Source organism: Sus scrofa, chromosome 4, assembly GCF_000003025.6.
Source record: "Sus scrofa isolate TJ Tabasco breed Duroc chromosome 4, Sscrofa11.1, whole genome shotgun sequence".
NCBI lineage: Eukaryota > Metazoa > Chordata > Mammalia > Artiodactyla > Suidae > Sus > Sus scrofa.
This window is the reverse complement of record NC_010446.5, coordinates 101,335,312-101,358,332: the sequence shown is the minus strand read 5'-3', so window position 1 is coordinate 101,358,332 and position 23,021 is coordinate 101,335,312. Positions and strand designations below refer to the sequence as shown.

The 23,021-nt window shown below is 42.2% G+C and overlaps 1 protein-coding gene across 1 annotated transcript; it reads right to left on the bottom strand.

The window, feature by feature from the left end:
- Positions 3,783 to 21,038, bottom strand: REG4 (regenerating family member 4). Its single transcript, NM_001190251.1, is given in 6 exon segments — positions 3,783 to 4,163; positions 6,590 to 6,695; positions 9,052 to 9,189; positions 10,497 to 10,594; positions 16,662 to 16,828; positions 20,999 to 21,038. Coding segments are annotated over 5 exon segments (477 nt in total). The 5' UTR covers positions 16,729 to 16,828; positions 20,999 to 21,038; the 3' UTR covers positions 3,783 to 4,095.

Here is a 23,021-nt window from a genome sequence, read left to right as displayed (position 1 = left end):
TTAAATTGTAGTGGCAAAAGCAGGAATTCTTGTCTCATGCCTGATTTTGGGGGAAAGTATTTCACCATTGAGTATGAAGTTAGCTATAGGTTTTTTATAATGTTGAGTAAGTTTCTTTCTATTCCTAGTTCCTGAGATTTTTTTTTTTTTTAATTTTAAAAGGCAATGGACCTTGTGAAGTTCTTTTGCTTCATCAATTGTGTGAGATCATTATGTGAGTTTTTTCCCTTAATTTTATTAATGTGCTGTATTCCACTGATTGATTTTCTGGTGTTGAATCACATATACATGTGATAATCAAATTTAGTTTGAATTCTCAGTGTTCTAATGGCTAGTAATGTTGAGTATCTATTTATGCGATTTTGGTTATTCGTATATCTTTGTTGAAGTTTCTGTTCACAACTTTTGCTCATTTAAAAAAATAGTCATTTTTATTATTGAGCTGCAAGTCCTTTCTTGGGTATATGTTGTGAGAATATTTTCTTCCACTCTGTGCTATGTCTTTTAACTTTTAACCACATTTTTTTAAGAACAAAAATTTGAAAATTTGAAGTGCAATTTATCCATGTTTTCTCTTTTTAGTTCTTGCTTTTTGTATCCTAAGACATCTAACCTAAGATTCTGGAGATTTCTACATATATTTAACCTAAAAATAAATGTTTCCTGGGTTAATCTTCATGCTCTCAGATTACTTTCCTCTGCCTTTATTCATGCAGTGTCTACAAAGACTTCACGTATGGTAAGTCTGATAATGTGCATTGCATTTTAAAAGTAGTACTTGGTATATATTTCCCTATCATATCTCTGTACAGTTATCCTTTGATATCCACAGATGATTGATTCCAGGACCCCTCATGGATACCAAAATATGCAGATGCTCAAGTCCCTTATATAAATTGTATAGTATCTACATATAGTCTTGCCCTACTCTCAGGCCACATGAGTCAGCAGGGCCAAGAAGAGGGCTGTGTAGTTTGTGTCCTGCACAAAAGTACCTGGATAAGGGGGCAGGTGGGAGTTAAAATCCAGCCTGCTTTTGTCTTGTGGGTCTATGGGGCTGAGTCTTCCCAGAGGGGCATCTTCCTTTTTTAATCCCTTCAAAGGCACCATATCTGCTAGCAGTGACCCTGCCCTGTAGATGATGCTGAATAAGCCCCTGGGCTCTAGAGGAGTTACATGTGATGTGTGTTAGCTAAATTAATCATCATAGTCTATCTTCCTGGTTGTAATGATTGGCTGAGGAATGCACACATAACTCATATCAAGAGATTCTTGGCCAATGAGGTTTCATTTGGAGGTTTTTGTTTGAAGGTTGTGGCTTTATTTTTTATAAAGTGAGGACTGGAGCTGCTGCAGCTGTCTTGCAACTAAGAGGGGCTTGATAAGAAGTTAATTCCCAGAAGAGATTAAAAAAAAATACAGAGAGAAAACCCTGTCTTGGTGACACTGTTGAGCTCTTGGCCAAGTTATATGTGAAGCCCAAATCTATTAGAACGAAAACAAACAGTTTTTTTTTTTTTTTTTGCTGGAGACCATCTGGCTGTCAGTTGTGACCAAAAGCACACTAACTATTCTGTACATACTCCACATATTCCTGCTTCCTATACTCCCTTCCTGGCTTTATATTTTCATCCTAGCACTTGTCACCTTCTCATATTACCTTGTTTACTTGTTTAGTTAATTGTTTTCCTACCTCCGATCCTCACCCCTTCAAAAGTGTGTGCTCTAAATGGCAAGGGATTTTATCTGTTTTGTTCACTGATGGATTCCCAGTTCCTGAGGAGAGTTCTCAGCACATAACATCCATTAAATAAAATTTTGTTGGAATGCTATTCCCACTCAGTGAATTATTAAGGATTATTAAAATTCCACACACATAAATGAAAATCAGCACAGTTCCAGAGCTGACCAAGGACCATCCCAGCCTTCTAATAAGACAGTGGGAAGGTAATGAAGCCTGCATTATGCATATGTGTAGATTGCTGACATTTTCAGCATTTTCAGAGAGGGGGGTTGTTTTTTGCTACATCACCAAGATGAAAATGCTTTTCAATTGGAACTCCTTCTAAATACATTTGCAATATTTTTCATATATTTATAGAATGAATGTTATATCTTACATTGTTTTGCACTGATGTATCTGGTGTCTGTTACTTTTTGGATTTTTATTTTGTTCTTCTCTACTTTGTTATTATGAGGTATTATTATTCCTTTGGAGAGTATATCTGAATTGAGAGAGGTAAGTGAGGCTTAGTGTCTTTTATCTCTCATATGGGCCATAGTCAGATGAAACTGAGACCCTCTACCTTTTGTGGTTATTTTCATTCACGTTGCATTTACATTCTTTTAGTTCTTCCAGGTAAAACCACAGAATCTGGCACTTCATCTAGTAAGGCTCTTACATGGCTCATATCTGGTTGGTAATCCTGGTTTGTTTACCATCGCCATCCTGGAATCTGATACTTTTGTTTGATTTCTCTGACAGTGACTTGCCCAGAACCCTCTTGGGAATTGGTGGCTGCTGACGTTAACTATTTGCTTCGTGAGAATGACCTTTTTCCCTCTGCCTGTCGTCTTGTCTGACTCTCACTATTAAGAGATGTATCCTTTGTGTTTACAACCTCTTTAAGACTTCTGGGGAGCAATACATTGTTTTTGCTGTTTTCCTCTTGGACAAGCAAAACAGTGACAAGGGTGTGGTGGGAGGAACCACGGAGAAAGGAAGGAGCGAAGAAAGGGGAGGAAAGTCGAGCTGATGCTGTTTCATTTCCTCTCTCTTCTTTCAGCCAGTACTCCATAGCTGGTCTCAGCCTGCTTGGGTGATAGGACAGCAGCCCCAGGTTAGGGCAGAAGATTTTGTGTTCACTGGTCGGCAGTGCCATGTGTGTGAAGCAAACAGCCATCTGCACAGCCAGGACTGCATGGCCAAGCCACACGTCCTCTCCCCTCTGGTGGTGTTCCCTCTAAGAAAGGCAAATGGGTTCACACCAAAGCCACATTTTCTGTAGTTGGCAAGTCCGTATTGTTTCCTCTTACATAAGTCAAGTAGGTTCTGACCTAGGGAGCCATAAATCCATGAGGGAAAAATGACCTCCTCAGTATTGGAGTCACCACCTCATCAGGAATCACAAACCTCACCGGGCAAAGAGACTTGAGCAAGGCCATGGCCAGGAGTTGGTAGCTGCAGGATACAGAAGAGCACCCAAGGCTGGGTCAGCTCCTCTGCACCTTCCGTGATTGTCATCTCCCCTCAGAAGCTGCAATGCTTACAATTAAATCACCCCCAACCCATTGACACCTGCTGAGAGGTTGGCCAGACAGGTCACCTCCCTCTTTCCTCTATCAGACCAGGGCTGTGGCTGGGGAGGAGCTGGTCTAAGGAGGTGGGCGGCAGAGACCAGAAGGGAGGAGATGACAAAACACTTGAGTCTATTTTCTGATACTTATATTTCACCTTCTCACATTTATCACTATTGAATCGGAACTGAGCAAGCTTCTATGCCGACAATTATCTGTTAAAAGATGGCCCTAGAAATTATGGTCCACATCAGCCTAGTAGAGACTCTGCAGGTAAATGAACTCCATGGCAAATGGAAAAATAAGGGATGTAGAAGCTGAAGAGAGCTAGAGGCTCTCTCCTGAGTTTCTTCCTCCTGTCATCAAACCTTTATCCCTGATGGCCAAAGATCTGGCTTTTTCATCGGTGGGGGATGTGCACTGCTAGTTTGCTTAAGGCACCTGGAGGTGGCGAAGAGGAAAAAAGAGTACTGTGGAAAGGAATTGCAGAGTGAACATTTGGAGCTGGAAGACACTGTCACACCAATATTGAGATTCCTGCCTCTGAGCTTAAAAAAGTCAGTGCAATGGCTCAGCGGGTTAAGGGTCTGGTGTTGTGACTGCTGTGGCTCTGGTTACAGCTGTGGTGCAGGTTTGATCCCTGGCCAAAAGGTTAAAAAAAAAAAAATCAGTGCAAAATGTTCTCATCAGCCTTTGTTGCTTGGTTTACTCTCTGAGACAATGAGCAGATGTTGCCAGCATGGAAGAAAAGGAAGAGAAAAGGGGCTTCAAAGGGTTGACAGGGTCTTGATTCTTGCTCTAAGGTCGGTACTTGCACAGGAAGTGTTGGCGCTTATTGCAGTCTTTGCTGTTCCAAGTTAAAAAATCTGTAAGAAAATAAACAGATATTTAAATCCATCCAGTTCTGTACTGAGCCGATTGGTGTTATCAGGGGTTTTGCTTGGAACAATGGATAACGTACAATGACAGTTAATTTTATGAGTCAACTTTGCTAGGATGCCACCTTGCAAGCCTGTATTCTGTGAGCTGAGAGCTGGGCTGAGTGGACCAAAAAGGAAGCATCCAGAGGCCTGGCATTCTCAGGAGGACACAGGTTTCTGGCTCCTACACAGGCTACTTTGCTGCTGGGAACTTTGCTGACGTGAACACAAAACTGACAGGGGATTTTGGTTTGAGAACTGAGTCTGATTGAAACCTTAGCATCCGAGTAGGGACTTTGGGAGGCATCTGGTCCAGGGGCTTCCCTGAAGCTTGGTCTGGCATCCAGCCCTAGAGATTCTGATGTTGTAGATCTGAAGCGATTCCTAGGAATTCGTATTTTTGTTTTTATTTTATTTTAGTCTTTTTAGGGCTGCGCCCATGGCATATGGAGGTTCCCAGGCTAGGGGTCGAATCGGAGCTGTAGCTGCTGGCCTACACCACAGCCACAGCAGCACTAGATCAGAGCCTTGTCTGTGACCTACACCACAGCTCATGTCAACGCTGGATCCTTAACCCACTGAGGGAGGTCAGGGATCAAACCTGCGTCCTCCTGGGTGCTAGTCAGGTTTGTTTCTGCTGAGCCACAATGGGAACTCCGGAATTTGTATTTTTAAAATATTCCTCAGTTGACTCTCGTGCGCTATGAGCCCCTTTTAATGCTGCACTATAACAACCACAATGTCTATTTTTGCTTTGTTAACTCTAGTGATGGGTTTCTCATTACTTCCTGCTGTAGCCCATTATGTTTTCAGAAGTGCCAACTCTTCAAAATGTTTTTTTCCTTAGTTTGGATCTACATTTTGGTAGCTTCCCCCTCTTGCACTTGGAATTTTGCCTCCATCTGAGATGACTTATTCCTTTCATAGGATCAGCTGTAGTCTCTCTGAGACTGTGAAAAGTCCTTCCTTTATCTGTGATAAGACCCACTCACCCCTGAGGGTTTTCCTAGAGTTTGCCTTGGAGTTTGTTTCCACACATCTGTCACTCATCCTCTGCTTCAGATAGTTTTCTCTCTTTTTTATCCATATAAGCTTTATTCCTCAGACAGTAGTAAATCCTGTTCCATGTCCCTTCCACCAGAGCCATGGTACCTAAGGCCTCTCTCGGGACGCTGTCCCAGGGCCACTCCCTGGCTAGCAGTGTTGTCTTGGTGACACTGAGATGGCCTTTTAAATCCACCGGGATGTCCTGTTCTGTATCAAGCATCCTTTTCATCTTTGACACTCTGGTTTCTTTTCATATCACTTATTAGCTATGGTTCTCCAATAGGAGTGGTTTTTATCTCCTCTGGGGGCATTTAGCAGAGTCTAAAGACCTTTTTTTTTGGTTGTAATCACCTGTGTGTGTGTGTGTGTGTTTGTGTGTGTGTGTGTGTATGCCACTGGCACCTGCTGGCTAGTGACCAGAGTATGCTAAACCTACAAGATATAGAACAGCCCCCACGACAAACAAGTACCCTCCTCCAAATGCCATTAGTAGCAAGGTCGAAAACCCTAACTCCTTAGCATAAGAAGGAAAGAATGAAGGCAGACAATAGAAATGACGCTCCAGTGATCATGTAGGACCTGCAGCTGAGGTTCCATGCACCACATCCTGGGATGAGACTCAGGGGAACAAAGGAGGGAAGAGCCCAGGCAAAGGCGAGGTGTCCAGGGCTCATGGGGCACCCTAGTTAGAATGAAGCCAGAGAGGACTCCCACATATTTGCTTCCTGTAGTCTGGGTTTCCCCAAATGTAACCTACTTCCCCCTCATGGTATATAATAGAATTTTAAAATAAACATATTTAAGAAAAAAAGTGAGTGGATTTAAAGAAAATATTAAGTAAATAACTGAACAGCTGGCACATACACTGGACAAAGATTGTAAAATGCTCACAAAGGACTGAAGGTGAGTAAATAATGTCTCTGACGAGGTCATTGTCCTGTAGAAACTGAGAGTCGCTGGTGTGAAATGGAGCGAAGAGGAGTCAATGTCCATTTTCGCTATTTTTTTTTTTGTTTGTTTGTTTTTTAGGGCTGAGCTCTCAGCATATGGGGGTTCCTAGGCTAGGGGTCGAATCAGAGTGACAGCTGCTGGCTTACACCACAGCCACAGCAATGCAAGATCTGAGCCATGTCTGTGACCTACATCATAGCTCACATCAAGGCCAGATCCTTCACCCACTGAGCGAGGCCAGGGATTGAACACTCATCCTCATGGATGCTAGTCAGATTTGTTAACCACTGAGCCACGAAGGGAACTCAGCCATTTTTGCTTTTAATGGGAAAGGGAAGGAGCTGGAATGCAGGAAGAGAGGCAATGGAACTTACTGTTCTTGGCATTTATCTCCACGCAGTACTTGTTCTTACCCACGGACTTGCCAGACCAGGTCTGGTAAATATACAAGGCCCCATCAATCCACTGCCACTTCTGCCTCTGCAAGTGACAGCAGATGGGAGACATGTACAGATCAGCCTGTCCCCACACCTGCACACAGCCCAGGCGGTCCCCACAGGCCCCTTTGAAACACAGTTCTCACCGTGAAAATTGGGAAAGCACAGAAGTATATAAAGATAGCAAAGTCACTCCATTTAACCTCTGAGGGGAAAGCACTACTAATACTTCAGCATATTTACTTTTGGTGTAACCATTTTTATCTATCATGATATTTTTATGTACTGAAAAATGTGATGACCTCCAGAATATGGATGCAACTTTGTATCTTGCTGTCCAAACATTTCTGTAATGGTGAAAGTGTACCATAAGTTACCTTACTAATTCTCCTATTGATTGATATTTATATTGTTTTTTCCAATTTACAATTATTGCAACATATACTGCTATGGACAACGTAGCTCTTTTTTTTTTATTTTTATTTTTTTATTCTTTTTAGGGCAGCACCCGTGGCATATGGAAGTTCCCAGGCTAGGGGTCCAATTGGAGCTACTGCTGCCAGCCTACACCACAGCCACAGCAACATTAGATCCAAGCCACGTCTTGACCTACACCATAGCTCATGGCAACGCCAAATCCTTAACCCATTGAGCAAGGCCAGGGATTGAACCTTCATGGTTCCTAGTCAGATTTGTTTCCGCTGTGCCACGATGGGAACTCCCAACTTCGTTCTTAAAGCTGCTTTTATACTTAAAATTACTTTCTTAAGGTAGAATCCCAGAAGTAGAACTCATAGTTAAAAGGCATGAATATTTTGGGGATACTTATATGCTTTGCCAAACTGCTGTCCAAAAACAGTTCAGTTGTGGGAATTTACACCCTCATTTACTGAGAAATTTCTCCATATCCTTAAAATATTATTCATTAAGGCAAATCAAAAGTTTAGTAATCTGATGAGTGAAATTACATTGTTATTCTAATTTGCATTTCTTTGATAACTACAGGCATTGCACAATTTGTTAGAATGTGTATTAGCTATTTGCTTTCCTCAGTCATGAATGTAAAAATTTTAAATTACACAAAAAATCTAGTAGAAATAGATGTAAATATTTTTCCCATCTCTGAATGAGAGGGTTTTTTTAAATTTTTTATTTTAGTTTTTGTCTTTTTAGGGCTGTACCTATGGCATGTGGAGTTTCCCAGGTTAGGGGTCGAAACGGAGCTGTAGCCACTGGTCTATGCCACAGCCACAGAAACGCCAGATCTGAGACGCATCTGTGATTTACACCAGAGCTCACAGCAATGCCAGATCCTTAACCCACTGAGTGAGGCCAGGGATCGAACCTGTGTCCTCGTGGATGATAGTCAGATTTGTTTCTGCTGAGCCACGATGGTAACTCCTGAATGAGAGTTCTGATTGATAGCAATGTGAATACATAAAAATGTGAAATTTATTGTATAAAATATTTGTAACATCTATGGAAAAGTTTGTCAAGAAACAGAAAATCTGGGGGTTTTATCCTTGTAGTCTTTGTGTTTGGGGGTCTAACATAGAAGCCCCACAAAGAATCAGAAAACTGCAGGCCCTGGATAGAGCCCTCAGAAGCCCCCTCAAAGACATCATGCACCATTCCTAACAATGGGCTATTGATGGAGAGTAAAGTCAGGGGGTGAAGGAAGTTAAGGATAACATAAAAGGGTAACAGCATTGGTCAAAAAACTTAGCTGAAAATTTCCAACTTTAACTCCAGACATAATGGGGGTTAATTAAGCTGGGTCTCATAACAGGTGTGTGTGTGTGTGTGTGTGTGTGTGTGTGGTGTGGGTGTGTATTTACATACATATATACCCATACTTACACAGATTTTTTTTTAAAGCTCTGAAAAGCTGGTAATTTTGTGTTCTAAGATTTGGGAGGACTTTAATTAAATAGAAGGTCTACAAGTAGAGGAGACTGGAGTTCCCGTCGTGGCGCAGTGGTTAACGAATCCGACTAGGAACCACGAGGTTGCGGGTTCGGTCCCTGCCCTTGCTCAGTGGGTTAACGATCCGGCGTTTGCCGTGAGCTGTGGTGTAGGTTGCAGACGCAGCTCGGATCCAGCATAGCTGTGGCTCTGGCGTAGGCCGGTGGCTACAGCTCCGATTCGACCCCTAGCCTGGGAACCTCCATATGCCGCGGGAGCGGCCCAAAGAAATAGCAAAAAGACAAAAAAATAAAAAATAAAAAAAAAGTAGAGGAGACTGTTTCTAAGCCTAGTCTAGCCTTGAAGACTTAGCCTCTACCAATCAGAGGCACATGACTGAAGATCTGTCGTATGTGGTCTTGTCAGTTGACCTGGGGTGGTCTCCCAGAGAGGGCTATTTATCTGGCCTTACCAAGGGGCCATGTCTGAGTTACCTTCTGCGGGTCATGCAGGCCAATCCAGACGGGCTGGATCCTTTGATAGCCAACTATGTACTTTGCTATGGTGTTGGCTTCCTTTGCATTCTGGATGGATGCCAGGTGAGTTCCATTCCCATATGACTGACACTCGAGCTGAGGACAAGGAGAAGACATGAGGTTTAAAAGCACAGCCCATAACCTAAGTGTCCACTGAGAGAGGAATGGATACAGATGATGTGGTACATATATATAATGGAATATTACTCAGCCATAAAAAATAATGAAATAATGCCATTTGCCACCGAATGGATGGATCTAGAGATTATCATACTGAAGTGAAGTAAGTCAGACAAAGATATGATATTGCTTATATGTGGAATCTAAAAAAAAAAAATGATACAAATGAACTTCTTGACAAAATAGAAACAGGCTCACAGTCATAGAAAACAAACTTATGGTGACTAAAGGGGACAGGATCGGGAGGAATAAATTAGGAGTTTGGAATTAAAGTATACACACTACTATATATAAAATAGATAAACAATAAGGACCTACTGTATATCACATTCAATATCGTATAATAACCTATAATGGAAAAGAATCTAAAAAAGAATAAATTTTGTAAATCTATATGTATAACCCGAATCATTTTGTTGTACACCTGAAACTAACATAGCATTGTAAATCAACTATATTTCAATAAATTTTTTATTTTATTTTATTTTATTTTTTGTCTTTTTTCTTTTTAGGGCCGCACCCACATTCACAGCAATGCTGGATCCTTAACCCATTGAGTGAGGCCATGGATCAAACCTTTGTCCTCATGGATACTAGTTGGGTTCATTACCACTGAGCCATGACAGGAACTCCTTTTTAAAATTTTTAATTAAAAAAATTTATTTATTTATTTATTTTATCATGGCACACAGTGGCTTGATGTGGGATCTCAGTTCCCAGACCAGGCATTGAACCTGGGCTGCAGTGGTGAAAGCACTGAATCCTAACCCCTAGACCACAAGGGACCTCCCTATTTCTTGCTCATTCTTTTTAAAATTAAAAAAATTTTTTATTTTATTAATTTTTAAATTTTTATTTATTTATTTCTGCTACAGCATGTAGTGGCTTATGTGGAGTCTCAGTTCCCACATCAGGGATTGAACCTGGGCTGCAGTGGTGAAAGCACTGAGTCCTAACCACTAGATCACCAGGGAACTCCCTGTTTCTTGTTCACTCTTGTGTCTTTGCAGCCTCTCCAGGGTCTGGGCATAGAGCACATGCACCATGGATGCTTACAAAATTAAATGCCTTGAGCCCATAATCCTCTTCTCTCCATTTCACCAGTCCGGTGACCTCTCTGAATGCCAAGGAGGGACCTGACATTCTGCATCACATGAGATCTGGAGCTTTGGGTGGTCCCTTGCTTTAGAGAAGCCCTTCCATGCACGAGCCAGGGTTCTCACCTCAGCATCAGACCAGTTCCTCAGCTTCCGGAAGTATCCATAGCAATAGGACTTGTAGTAAAACCATCCAGTAGCACAGCTAGGTCTCATTAGGGTGGCTGCACACAAACAAAATGCAATTGCACGTTATGAGGGCAGAAACAATCAACTCCCATTCTTGGGCCAGTTTAAGACCTGGAACCCTTTGAATGAAGGGGAGGCTGAATGTCCTTGAGGAAGGACCCCTCTGTGCTTTATACTGTTAATCTTTCACCTAGCCTTCTCCAGAGGGAACTATGGTCTTTTACCAGAGTAACAGTGCATTGGGGGAAAGGTAATCAGATCTTTGAGGATTACTGGACACTGGCTCTGAACTGACACTAATTCTTGGGGACCCCAAACATCACTGTGTTCTGCCAGTCAAAGTAGGGACTTATGGGGATTGGGTAATCGACAGTGTTTTGGCTCAGGACCATTTCACAGAGGACCAGTGATGCCCCAAGCCCATCTTATGGCAATTTCCCTAGGTATAGGCTACACAGTTGAATAGATACCCTCAGCAAGATCAAACAGCGATAATACAAGGCATCACAGGAGTGGATGAAGGGCGCGAGTTGGTAGTTTTAGGCATTACAAGGAGGGAATGGGGTTTTTTGGCTAGAGGGACACAGGGCAGGTTAGATAACCTGGCTGAACTTGAGAAGGGGGATCTGTGAGTCAGCAGCAAGGGGAAGGGGACATTGTAGCTGAAGGGGGTGGGCGAGCAGAGGAATGGTGGCAGGAATGTGCAAGGTGTGCACAGAAAGAGCAAGCACTTGCAGATTGCTTTAAGTGCAGGGCAGCTGTCATGCTGGCACCTGTCATAGAATGAGAAAGAGAGAGTCGGGGCCCAGAGGCCGTGATTCAGAGAGGCACAAACTCTTCCAGCTCATCAATGGGTGGATGGGCCACATCAATGAAACTCAGATTTATGGAGAAGAGGAGATGGCCAGAAATGCAGAGGGTCAGACGATGAAGGGAATGCCAGGCTAGCAGTTTGGACTTAGTGACAGTGTGGCTGCAGTGCAAAGCTCCAGGTGGGAGCTGGGGTCCTTCCACTCCTAGTACATGTCCCCAGACTCTTGTAGTCACAAAACATCTCCTCTCTCCCCACTCAGATGTCACTATTGTCCCTTGCTTGTCCTACTCTTCTGTTCTATTTCAGTCCTTGCCTATAAATCTCCAGGGGCTTCCTGTTACTTTCAGATAAGCTCTCCTCTGTTTGGCATTTAAGGGTGTTCACAGTTGGTCTTACAGCCCTATCCAGAGGCATCTTCCTGTGAAGCAGCCCCTGGGTCCATCTTGGAACAGGATGCTCGTTATTGGCACAGATCCTTAGCATGTGCTATGCTTGGTACCTGTGAAGGATGGACAGTGGTCAACAGAGCTGAGGCCCAGCAGGAGAAGTTTCAAGGTGAAAGCAGCTCTTTTGCCCTTTTCCTGTTTGCCCATTTCTGTTCCCCTCTAACCTGAAAAGAATCTAATTATAGGAATGAGATTACTAGGCAGTTTAACCTAACTCTTTTCAACCTAACTCTTGATTTATGCTCTCCTGAAAGCACACCATGCTTGGTTGAACCTCTTGATTCTTTTCTTAGGTAAAAAGAAGTAAGAATGAAAAATTGAGCAGTTTAAAAAATGGCTAGATCTTCACACACACCCCCAAGCAATCCTGCAGGCAAGATAACATCTGGAGAGAGAGTCAGCCAGTCTGCAAACGATGGGGAAGAATGCAGAACTCAACTTCCTGCCTCCGTCGATGATTCGCTGATATTCTCCCCCCTTTCCCTTTAAAAACTGTCATGGCCAAGCAGAATCTTTGGAGCTGGTCTCTGGATATGAGTTCACCTTCTCCCCAGATTGTTGGCTTTTCTGATTAAAGCCCCTTTCCTTTCTATTGACACTTGTCTCTTCAAATTATTGGCTTTTGACCAATGAGCAGCCAGACTTGAGTTCAGTAACAAAGGGGTACCTCAAATGTACCCAGAACAAGCAACATAGAAACTCATCAGCTTAAATGCCTCATCTTTTGCTACCTTTAGAAACACAAACATCATTGGATGTTAAATAAAAAGAATGCCTTAATGTCACTGTTGCTACTTCTGCTACCATGTCACCAAGCTTCCATGTACAAAGTGCTTTCTTGCTGCCTGGCACTATGCTAAGTGGGTTATTCATACTGCATATTTAGCATCACTTAGAGAGGCAAGTAAACAGGCTAAGGTGGTCACCTGCCCAAAGTCACACAGTGAGGTGGAAAAACCACTTTTCAGATTCAGTTCTATGACTTATAAATCCGTGTTCCTGCCACCAACACTCTAAACCTCGGATTTTATAGATATGGACAAAATAAGGAATCGGAAATTTACAATAGAAATCATTAGAGAGTTGGGAATGTCTTGAGTATTTTATCAGGAGGAGAGAAAGTAAAGGAGCACCTTGGCTCTTAAAGTAAAAATTGATCTTAAGGAGGAGGCAGGCCTTCAACTACCATTCCAAGTGAAATGGATGAGTTTCAGTAAGAGACAGAGTGGACAGACATTAGGAAGCATGGCTTATGATTTAACACTGGCGACAAGATCCTTCAAAGGTGGTAAAAAAGAGCCCAAGTCTCTGACTCAGTCTGAGATTAAGGGCCCCTTTCATCACACCAGATCCCTGATTTCTTTTCTGAATCTAAAGTGACTCTGCTTGGCATGCTATGGGCAAACGTGTTAGGACAGACTCTCTATCACCAGCGTCTGTGTTTTTTCAGAACGCAGGCGGTGAGAGCAGAGCTCCCAGGGATACACTGGAGGACCTGGAGGAGGTCAGGGCAAAGAAAACCAAGGTCATGCTTGAGGCCAGATCATCAACACCCTCTCACTCTCTCCTTTCTCTCTCTGCGTTTCTGCTTTTTGAATGCCTTTCTCTGCCGCTGCCCACATCTCTCCATTCAGCTCCCTCTGTGCATCTCTGGGTCTTTCTGATCCTTTCGCTGTTTTCTGTATTTCTCTCTCCCTGTCCTTCCGCTTACGCTGGGGTCTATCTCTTCCTAACTTTCTCTTTCGGTTGGTCTCTGTGCCTTTTTGAGTCTCTCTGTGTCTGTGACTGTCTCTCTGTGTCATTCTCCTCCTTCACTTCTCTTTCTCCCCATCCCCGCCCCCCCATATTGCAGCTATGGCCAAGGCTCCCCCTGGTGGAGACACGTTGAGCTCCTAGAAATGCAGCTGTGCTGCTCCGCTGGGGCCGCTCCTGGCCTTCTGCCAGCCCACATTTCATGGAGCATTTACTGTGTACCAGGAACTGTTCCAGGTAGTTTATGTAGATTCTAGCCATCCCCATAACAAACCCTGTGAAATAGGTGGTGTCATTATCTCTGCTCCAGAGGAGAAAACAAAGGAAGGGACTTGTCCTGTCCTGGGACCCGCAGCAAATAAGCGATAGAGATAGGATTTAATCTGACACAGTCTGACTCCAGTGGAAGCTCCCAGTCATTGTAGTTGTTAGGCTCTATTTATTTGTTTAAAAATCCACATGGTCCAAGTACATTCATCCAGGTTGCCTTGTTTAATTACCAGAACTTTCCTGAGTGATGGGGACGGACGTATATCCCCACTGTACGGGTAAGAACACCTCCTCAGAGGTGAAGTGGCCTACTGAGGATGTTCAGATGGGGAATAAGGTGGCACCTGGGAGAGGAACCAATGTTCCTCCAGAAGCCCTAGGACCGTGCTCCTACCTCTTGTAGTCCTACAGCTCCTCGTCCCTACATATGCACTGTCAGAGGACTGGGCTCCTGGCATCTCGCATGGACTGCTAATGGCCTTTTCACCCCGCCACTTGCTAGAGGTATGGCCTTGTAATGTGATTTAACCTATTTCAGTTGTAGTTTCCTTGTTTCTACACTGAATCACAGGATTGTTGGGAGGATTGAATGGGACAATACCTGTAGAGTGATCAGCAGCAAGTCGGTATGTAGTCAATATTCAATAAATAGTAACTACTTAATACATTGTAGTTATCAAAATAAACCCATTATCATTGTAACCTATGTAATTTTTGTTTGTTTTTGGCTACCCCATGGCAGATGGAAGTACTTGGGCCAGGGATCAGATACCAGCTACAGTTGTACCAACACCAGATCCTTTAACCCACTGTGCAGGGCTGGGGATTTAACCCATGTTGGTTCTTCAGAGATACCACTGATCCCATTGAACCACAGCAGGAACTCCCTGTGTAATATTTTTTGAAAATGATAGCTGGCTAAAATTTATTGTCCATAAGTCCTATTGCTCTTTGTCTGCCCATGCACTGAGCAGTGTCGTGCAAAGCCTCAGGTGAAGAACAGCTGCCTGTCACTGGTGAGGCAATAAGGGTAATAATCTTGACCATCAGTTCTTTTTGAAAGAGAAAATAAATTTCTAAGCTCCCTCTACGTCCCACGAGTGCAATATTAGGCTTTTTCCTAGGCCATAGTGCAAAGAAGTTGTAGGATGTGTCATAAGAGAGGTTCCCCCAAGAAGGTAGGAATAAATAGAAAGACTTTTTTGGGGGGTCATTTTAGGGCTACATCCACGGCATATGGAAGTTCCAAGGCTAGGGGTCAAATTGGAGCTGCAGCTGCAGGCCACAGACACAGACAGCAACACCAGATCTGAGCTGCTTCTTCGACCTACACCACAGCTCATGGCAACGCCAGATCCTTAACCCACTGAGGGAAGCCACGGATTGAGCCTGCATCCTCATGGATACTAGTAGAGTTGGTTACCACTGAGCCACAACGGGAACTCCTAAAAAGACTTTTGACAGCTGGGAGGAAGGTCTGTGACTGCGATAGAGGGAACAGTGCTGAGGGTCCTGGCTCTACCTCCCCAGGGTTTGGAGAAATCCCAGGCTGGGGCGGCTTAGGTTTCTCACTCCTCAAGGTAGAGCTTGGGCAAATTTCAGGTCCCCCTCGGGGAAGCCAGAACCTGAGCAACAGGGAACTACCTACCTGGGCAGGTGGCAGGTTTAGAAATAGCTGGGGAAAGGGGCCTGCGAGAGGGCCTTGAGGGCAGCCGCTCCAGACTTTCACACTCTTACATGGCTCAGAGAAAGCAGCTGAGTTCCACAGGCCCTGAGTAGGTGTAGATGGATGAGGGGGGAGGGAGCTGGGAGCTGGACCACGGACTTCAGCCATGAGCACTAACATGATGGCCAAAGAACCAGCTTCATTGCTTCTCCTTCCAGATGGATACCTGGCCTAGGTATCCCAAGTGTGAGAAGTGCTGGGTCATAGACAGCCCTGGCCCCCCTCAAGGGGCCCCTCCTCAACAGAAGTGCTGCTCAGGAGAGGTTTCTTCACTCACTCTACCACGTCCAACACCAGCAAGGCCACCAGGCTCTGTAAGAGTAGCCAACATACTTATTCTTAGCTCATGTATGCCATTCCTTCCCCTGCTCTTTCCACTGGTAGATTCTAGGGTATTGCGTCCCACTTTGTGGACATGTTATTTTAAATTCGGTGCTGGGCCTCTATGTGTATAGGAGCCAGCTCTCCAACCAGGCTGGGTGTCCCCTGCAAATTGGAATTCCCCAATGTGTTCACCTAGGGAAAACAATGCACAGAACATTGGGTAGTTTTAATTATAGCTATAACTTCCTTTTTTTCTTTTTATGGCCACACCTGCGGCATATGGAAGTTCCAGGGATAGGGATCAAATCAGAAATGCAGCTGAGACCTATGCCACAGCTTGTGGCAACGCCAGATCCTTAACCTACTATGTGAGGCTGGGGATTGAGCCCACATCGTCGTGGTCACTATGTTAGGTTCTTAACCTGCTGAGCCACAACAGGAACCCATAGCCATCACTTCTTGATTGCTGGGTGTCAGGTGCTTTAAGCGCATTATCTCTACCCTTCACAATAAACTTGCAAAATAATCATGATAATCAACATTTGATTGATGATGGTGAACTCTGGCTCACAACCATAGGAGGTTGGAATTTGTTTGACTGTAAAGTCCTTGCACTTTTTATCACATCACATTGTCTTTCAGTCTTGTCTTTAACACCTATTTCCTGTTGTGTTTAATTTTTGTTGTTGTTGAATGGATAGCTCTGCCTGCCATGTGGGCCACGTGCACACTGGCTGTGGGCTCAGATCAGCTGAGTGACTGATACTCACCACTCAGGACCTCAGTGCTGGCTGCACAGCTCAGCAGTAGGAGCAGATACGTGATGTTTGAAGCCATCTTCTTCTTCCTCCAGGGCCAGAGGTACTGCAGGAGGCTTCACTGCAAAGATCTGAGAATCTTTGTTAGTTTTCCTTGATGCTCCTGGATTCACCTAGATCTGCAATATGAACACATTTGCACTAGTGAGGTGGACCCAGGAATTTAGATGTCAAATCATAAATGGAGGAAAAAATATTTTTCTGGTTTAACTTAGATTATACAATAAAGGGAATATGGAAAATGCATGCACCCCAATGTTCACTGAAGCACTCTTTACAAAGGCCAAGACATGGAAAGCACCCTAAGTGTTCATCAGCAGAGGAATGGATAAAGAAGATGTGATATATAATATATGTACAATAGAATACTACTCAGCCATAAGAGAAAGTGAAATTTTGTCATTTGTCACAACATGGATGGACCTAGACATTATCATGTAAGTAAAGTAAGTCAGAAAGAGAAAGACAAATACCATATGATATAACTTAGATGTGGAATCTAAAATCTGACACAAATGAACTTATGTGTGAAACAGAAATAGACTCACAAATATGGAAAATAGACTTGTGGTTTCCAAGGGGAAGGGGTAATGGGGGAAGAATGGAGTGGGAGGTCGGGACTAGCAGATACAAACTACTTTATAGAAAATCGATAGGAGTTCCCATCATGGCTCAGTGGGTTAAGAACCTGACTAGTATCCATGAGGATGCAGGTTCGACCCCTGGCCTTGTTCAGTGGGTTAAGGATCCAGCGTTGCCACGAGCTGTGGTATGGGTCATTGATGTGTCTCAGATCCCAAGTTACTGTGGCTGTGGCATAGCCAGCAGCTGCAGCTCCAGTTCGACCCCTAGCCTGAGAACTACCATTACCACAGATGCAGACCTAAAAAGAAAAAGGAAAGAAAAGAGATAAACAACAAGGTCTTACTGTGTAACACAGATATTCAATTATCCTGTAATAAACCATAATGTAAAAGAATATGAAAAAGAGCACATGCATATATGTGTAACTGAATCAATTTTCTGTACACCTGAAACTAAAACAACATTGTAAATCAACTATACTTCAATAAATAAATAAATAGGAATCTCAAGCTAAATGTAGAGATTAGGAAAATTTACTTTATGCAAGGCCTCTGAGCCAGTACCAGATGTCTAACTATACTGGGCTGAACAGTTTGAAGTCTGAATGAAGGCATTTTGTTACTATGTGGAGAGCCTGCCCTTGCTATTCTCAGAATAGCCAGCAGAGGGCGTCAAAGGTAAGCTCTCTAACAGATGAGGCAGTAGCGGGGTTTCTAGAGTCAAGTCAATCAAATCAAATCAGTCCCAAAAGTGAATTTTCAAACATTAGAATTAAAAGTGAATATATGGTCCAATACCCCATTTCGCAGTTGAGAAAACCTCAGGTCAGTGGGCATACCCGTCTCAGCTATAAGGAGATTTCCTGACTTCAACCCTCTTTACATTTAAGTGATGTCACATTTTTTTAAAAAATTTATCTTTATTAGAGTATAGGTGATTTACATTGTTGTGTCAGTTTCTGATGTACAGTATATTGACCCAGTCATACATATATATACATTCTTTTTCTCATACTATTTTCCATCACTTTCTCTCCCAAGAGATTGGGTATAACTCCTTGTGCTGTACAGTAGGACCTCATTGCTTATCCATTCTAAATGTAAAAGTTTGCATCTACCAACCCCAAACTCCCCACCTATCCCACTCCCTCCCCTTTCCCCTTAGCAACCACAAGTCTTTTCTTCATGTTGTGAGCCTGATTCTATTTTGTAGATGGGTTCATATTTTAGGTTTCACATGTAAGTGATAACATGGTATTTGTCTATTTCTGACTTAGTTCACTTAGTATGAGAATCTCTAGTTGCATCCATGTTGCTGCAAATGGCATTATTTTTTTCTTTTTTTAATGGCCAAGTCGTATTCCATTGCATATATGCACGTCTTCTTCTAATCCATTCCTCTCTTAATGGACATTTAGGTTGCTTAGGTTGCTTCTATGTCTTGACTATTGTGAATAGTGACTCAGTATATCTTTTCGACAGTTTTGTCATGATATATGCCCAGGAGTAGGATTTCTGGATCATATGGTAGTTTTATATTTAGTTTTCTGAGAAACCTCCATGCTGTTTTCCATAGTGGTTATACCAATTTACAGTCCCATCAATAGTGAAGAGTGTTTCTCCACACTCTCTCCAGCACATTTTTTAAAAAAGAAAATAACTTTATTCTTATTACCAAATGGTACATGAATTATTAAAAGCTCAAAGAAAAGCTAGGAAATAGGAAGTAAATCCCACTCCCAGAGAAACAATTGCGTGACTAATTTATAGACATCTTTCTGTGCATGTGTGTATGTGTCATGTGTATGTATAATTTTATATAAAGAGTCATGTAGTTCTGTAACCTGGTTTTGTCCCCAGACATGGAATGCTTGTAATAAGACTCCTTCCACTCACCCAACTTTTAGAAAGTTTTGATTCTTTCCTTAGTATAAATTCAGATACATAGGGTTGTAACTTCATAGAATATGCATGTTGTCACATTGTTACTCTCGACTAAAATTCCCTCCTAATGGGCTATACTGTGTGTTCCTTCTACTGCTAGTGCACAGGAATACTGGTTTCTCAAACCCTACCTGGGCACCTTTTTTAAATTTTTTTTTCTTGCCAATTTTGGTATATTAAAGAAAAACTTCTTTTTAAAAATAGTAATGAAATTGAATGTCTTTTTATATAATGATTAATGTTTTAAATTTCTTTTGTGACTATTTGGTTTACAGTTTTGCGTGGTTTTCTGTTTGATTATGTTTTTTCTCAGGAATATGGAGGGCTTTTTCTGTATATTTATTGTCTTTAATATATCACTATGAATAGTTCCCAGTTTGTATTTTCTCTTGTTTATATTTTGCCATAATAAAAATTTCAAAAATTGTCATAGTTATTATCTCCTTTATAACTTCCAGAATTTATATTCAAAAAACCAGCCATTGCCAGCCACATAAGATTAAAATATATACCCCTATTCTCTGTTTTCGTCCATCAGGCAATTACATTAGTGTATGCATGGGACTGGGTCCAAGATTGTCTCCCCAATGGTTATTAAGATGAGTAATTCATTGATTTCTGATTTGAGCATGCATTATGATCCTCTAATCAGGATACATGTTCTAACTCTTAAATAACAGATTGCTTGATGGAAATAATGAAACAGAATATTTGAAATGGGAACTTTCCTAGGAAAATCTAAAGATTAGATCCATGTTAAGGTTTCTTTGGACACCCTAACACAGTGTTCATAAAGAGAGAAAATAAAGAAAGTTTTTTTTTTGTTTTTATTATGGTAAAAACTTTCCAATTAACTCCTCTGAGGGGCCTCTCTTCTAAAATTGATAGAGGTATTTTCAATGTCCTGCACCCCATCCCCTCAAAATGCAAATAGTAAAAACTTCTGTCAAGCCAACTGTCTGAGGGAAGGTGGGTACAGCATCCTTTTTAATGCATTAGTTATAGTCCCTCTTAGCTGCAGAGGATAAGTTCCAAGAGCCCCAGTAGACGCCTTGAAACTGTGGGTAGTACAGAACCCTATTTTTACTGGTTTATTTATTTATTTATTTTTTTTGCCTCACTAAGAGTGGGGTTTTGTTTTGGGTGGGGGGGATAGGCTGGACAAAGGTCTGACTCAGCTCCAGGGTGGGAAGAAGCAGGACTGCACTAGATTTCGTCATGCTGCAAAGAACAGAGCCTGGCACAATTTATAACTTTTAGTTTTGGAGTTTTCTGTTGAGTATTTTCTGCTCCCTGTTGGCTCATAGTAACAAACTTTGGAGAGTGACTGAGGATAAGGGGGAACTACTGTAATCTCTAACTGAATCTTCATGAATGCACGTTCACTGAGGGCTCCCATGTCATCCAATTTAATCCTCATAACGAGGCTGGACTGCAGGTATCCTTACCTTATTTTATACAGGAAGACACTGACATTCATGGAGATCAAGTTTCCATCCTACAGTTTCACAGCTGCTAGATTGCAGAGCCATGATTTAACCCAACATTATTTGACATTAAAGCCAATTTATATATATATATATATATATATATATATATATGGAAGGAAGAAAATAAGTAATTCAAATTAAACAAACAGCAATACAAGGATGACTGACATCATGAGAGCTATAACTTGTTCTTTCTGGCCCAGTTAATAGCTGGCAAAGGAAAAGATATGTTCAAAGAAAGCCCTCTGCCCTTAATTGCATGGAGGATTACCTGGTTGGTATTCAAGGCTCTGAGGATCCCTGCCTTCTTCAGTGTCCTTAGATGTCCTAGGCAATTTCCAAAGCTCTTATATCTTATTTCCTCAGGAGTTATATGACGTTTGTTTTAATCACACAGCGACAATGTTCACAAATAATAATCATCCATAAAATCTTATCTACAAAGAGAACTGCATAAGAGATGAAGCAAGAACATATCTGTGTTGTGTTTTATTAGCCCAAAGAGCCTCTCCCTATTTGCAAATAGAATCTTTTCTTTATATCTCATGTTAACAGAGTTAGCAATATCCTGTTATTTATGATGGAAGACATTTTCAGGTACTGAGGTATAGAAAAGTCATTCTGGCTTATACATGATTTAACTTGAACTTTATGCTAACTAGAACAGCTTGTTTGTGGCCTATGAAACATTGTGCATCTGCCTTCACCATTAAAGAGAAGAATGGTGGTTCAGGCATCTAAAATGGAGCTGGGTAGCCATCACGGATGTGGTTTCAGACACATTCCTGTATTACCATGAACTTGAATTTTCTGCACCATATCAGAATCAAGGACAGCACCAGCTGCTCTCGAAACCATATCTGCTGGTAGCCGCCAGCTGCAACGTTATGGTCTCAAAGTCTTCCCTTGGAACTATGCAACCATTTAGGACCCCAGCCAATTTTTGCATAACAAATATCCATACTTCTTGGGGTTTTTTTGTTTCTTGGTTTTTTTTTTTTTTTTTTGCTTTTTAGGGCTGCACCCATGACATATGGAGGTTCCCAGGCTAGGGGTCCAGTTGGAGCTACAGATGCCAGCCTACACCACAGCCACAGCAACGCAAGATCCAAGCCGTGTCTGTGACCTACATCACAGCCCATGGCAATACCAGATCCTTAACCCACAGAGCGAGGCCAGGGATCGAACCCGAAGCCTCATGGTTCCTAGTCAGATTCATTTCCCCTGTGCCATAACAGGAACTCCAAATATCCATACTTCTTACAAGCTCTGATTATAATTCTGGAAAAACAACTTATATAATTTTGTAATATTTTCCTTTACAAGCTCCCCCCTTTGGTAGTCCACAAGGACATGATTCAAGTACTTCTTGAATCTGTCCCTTGGGCTATAGTCCTCAAACTGGCTCAAATAAAACTCTTTTCTATTCTTACTATAGGTTACTTATTGAGAGTTTCCATTAAAATCTATTATAAGCCCATCTTCCTCTCCCTTTATTTATTTTTTCTTTTGTCTCCATTTTTATCTTTTTGTATTGTTGATTTCCTTTATTTCTCCTTTTTATTCTTGTCTTCTTCTTTTTTTTTTTTTCCCTGTAAAGATGCCCTGCTTCAGTTCCTGTCATGGCTTGGCAGAAACAAATCTGACTAGCATCCATGAGGATGCAGGTTCAATCCCTGGCCTTGCTCAGTGGGTTAAGGATCCAGCATTGCCATGAGCTATGTGTAGGATGCAGATGCAGCTCGGATCTGCCACTGCTGTGGCTGTGGTGTAGGCCAGCAGCTACAGCTCTAATTCCACCCCTAGCCTGGGAACTTCCATAGGCCAAAGGTGGGCATTAAAAAAAAAAAAAAAAAGATGCCCTGCTTCAACTCTGGAGAATCATGGTGTTTCTAATCCTTGCAGAAAGTTTTTGTCATTAGAGCTGGACCTAAGTTATGTGCCCTTGCATTGTGCTTGAGGAGTATTTTAACTCTCTAAAGCACCAACCCCATCCCCCTCAGCATGCACTTTGTTCCTCAAATATGTACTTGAGCTCCTCTTCCTTGTTCCTAAATAACAAGGCACCAGAATCTTATTCTAATGCAGAGCAGTTCTATCAAAATAGCTTGCATCAATACAACATTTTACAATACATTGTTTTCACCTAAGTCATCAAATGAAATCCTAACAGAATCCCTGGAAGTGATGTAGGGCACACACCTCGTTTTATTTCACACCCAAGAAGCCCATCAGGAGAGATTAGGAAGCCTGCCCAGATTCAAAATGATACTCAGTGGGAGAGTTGGACATTG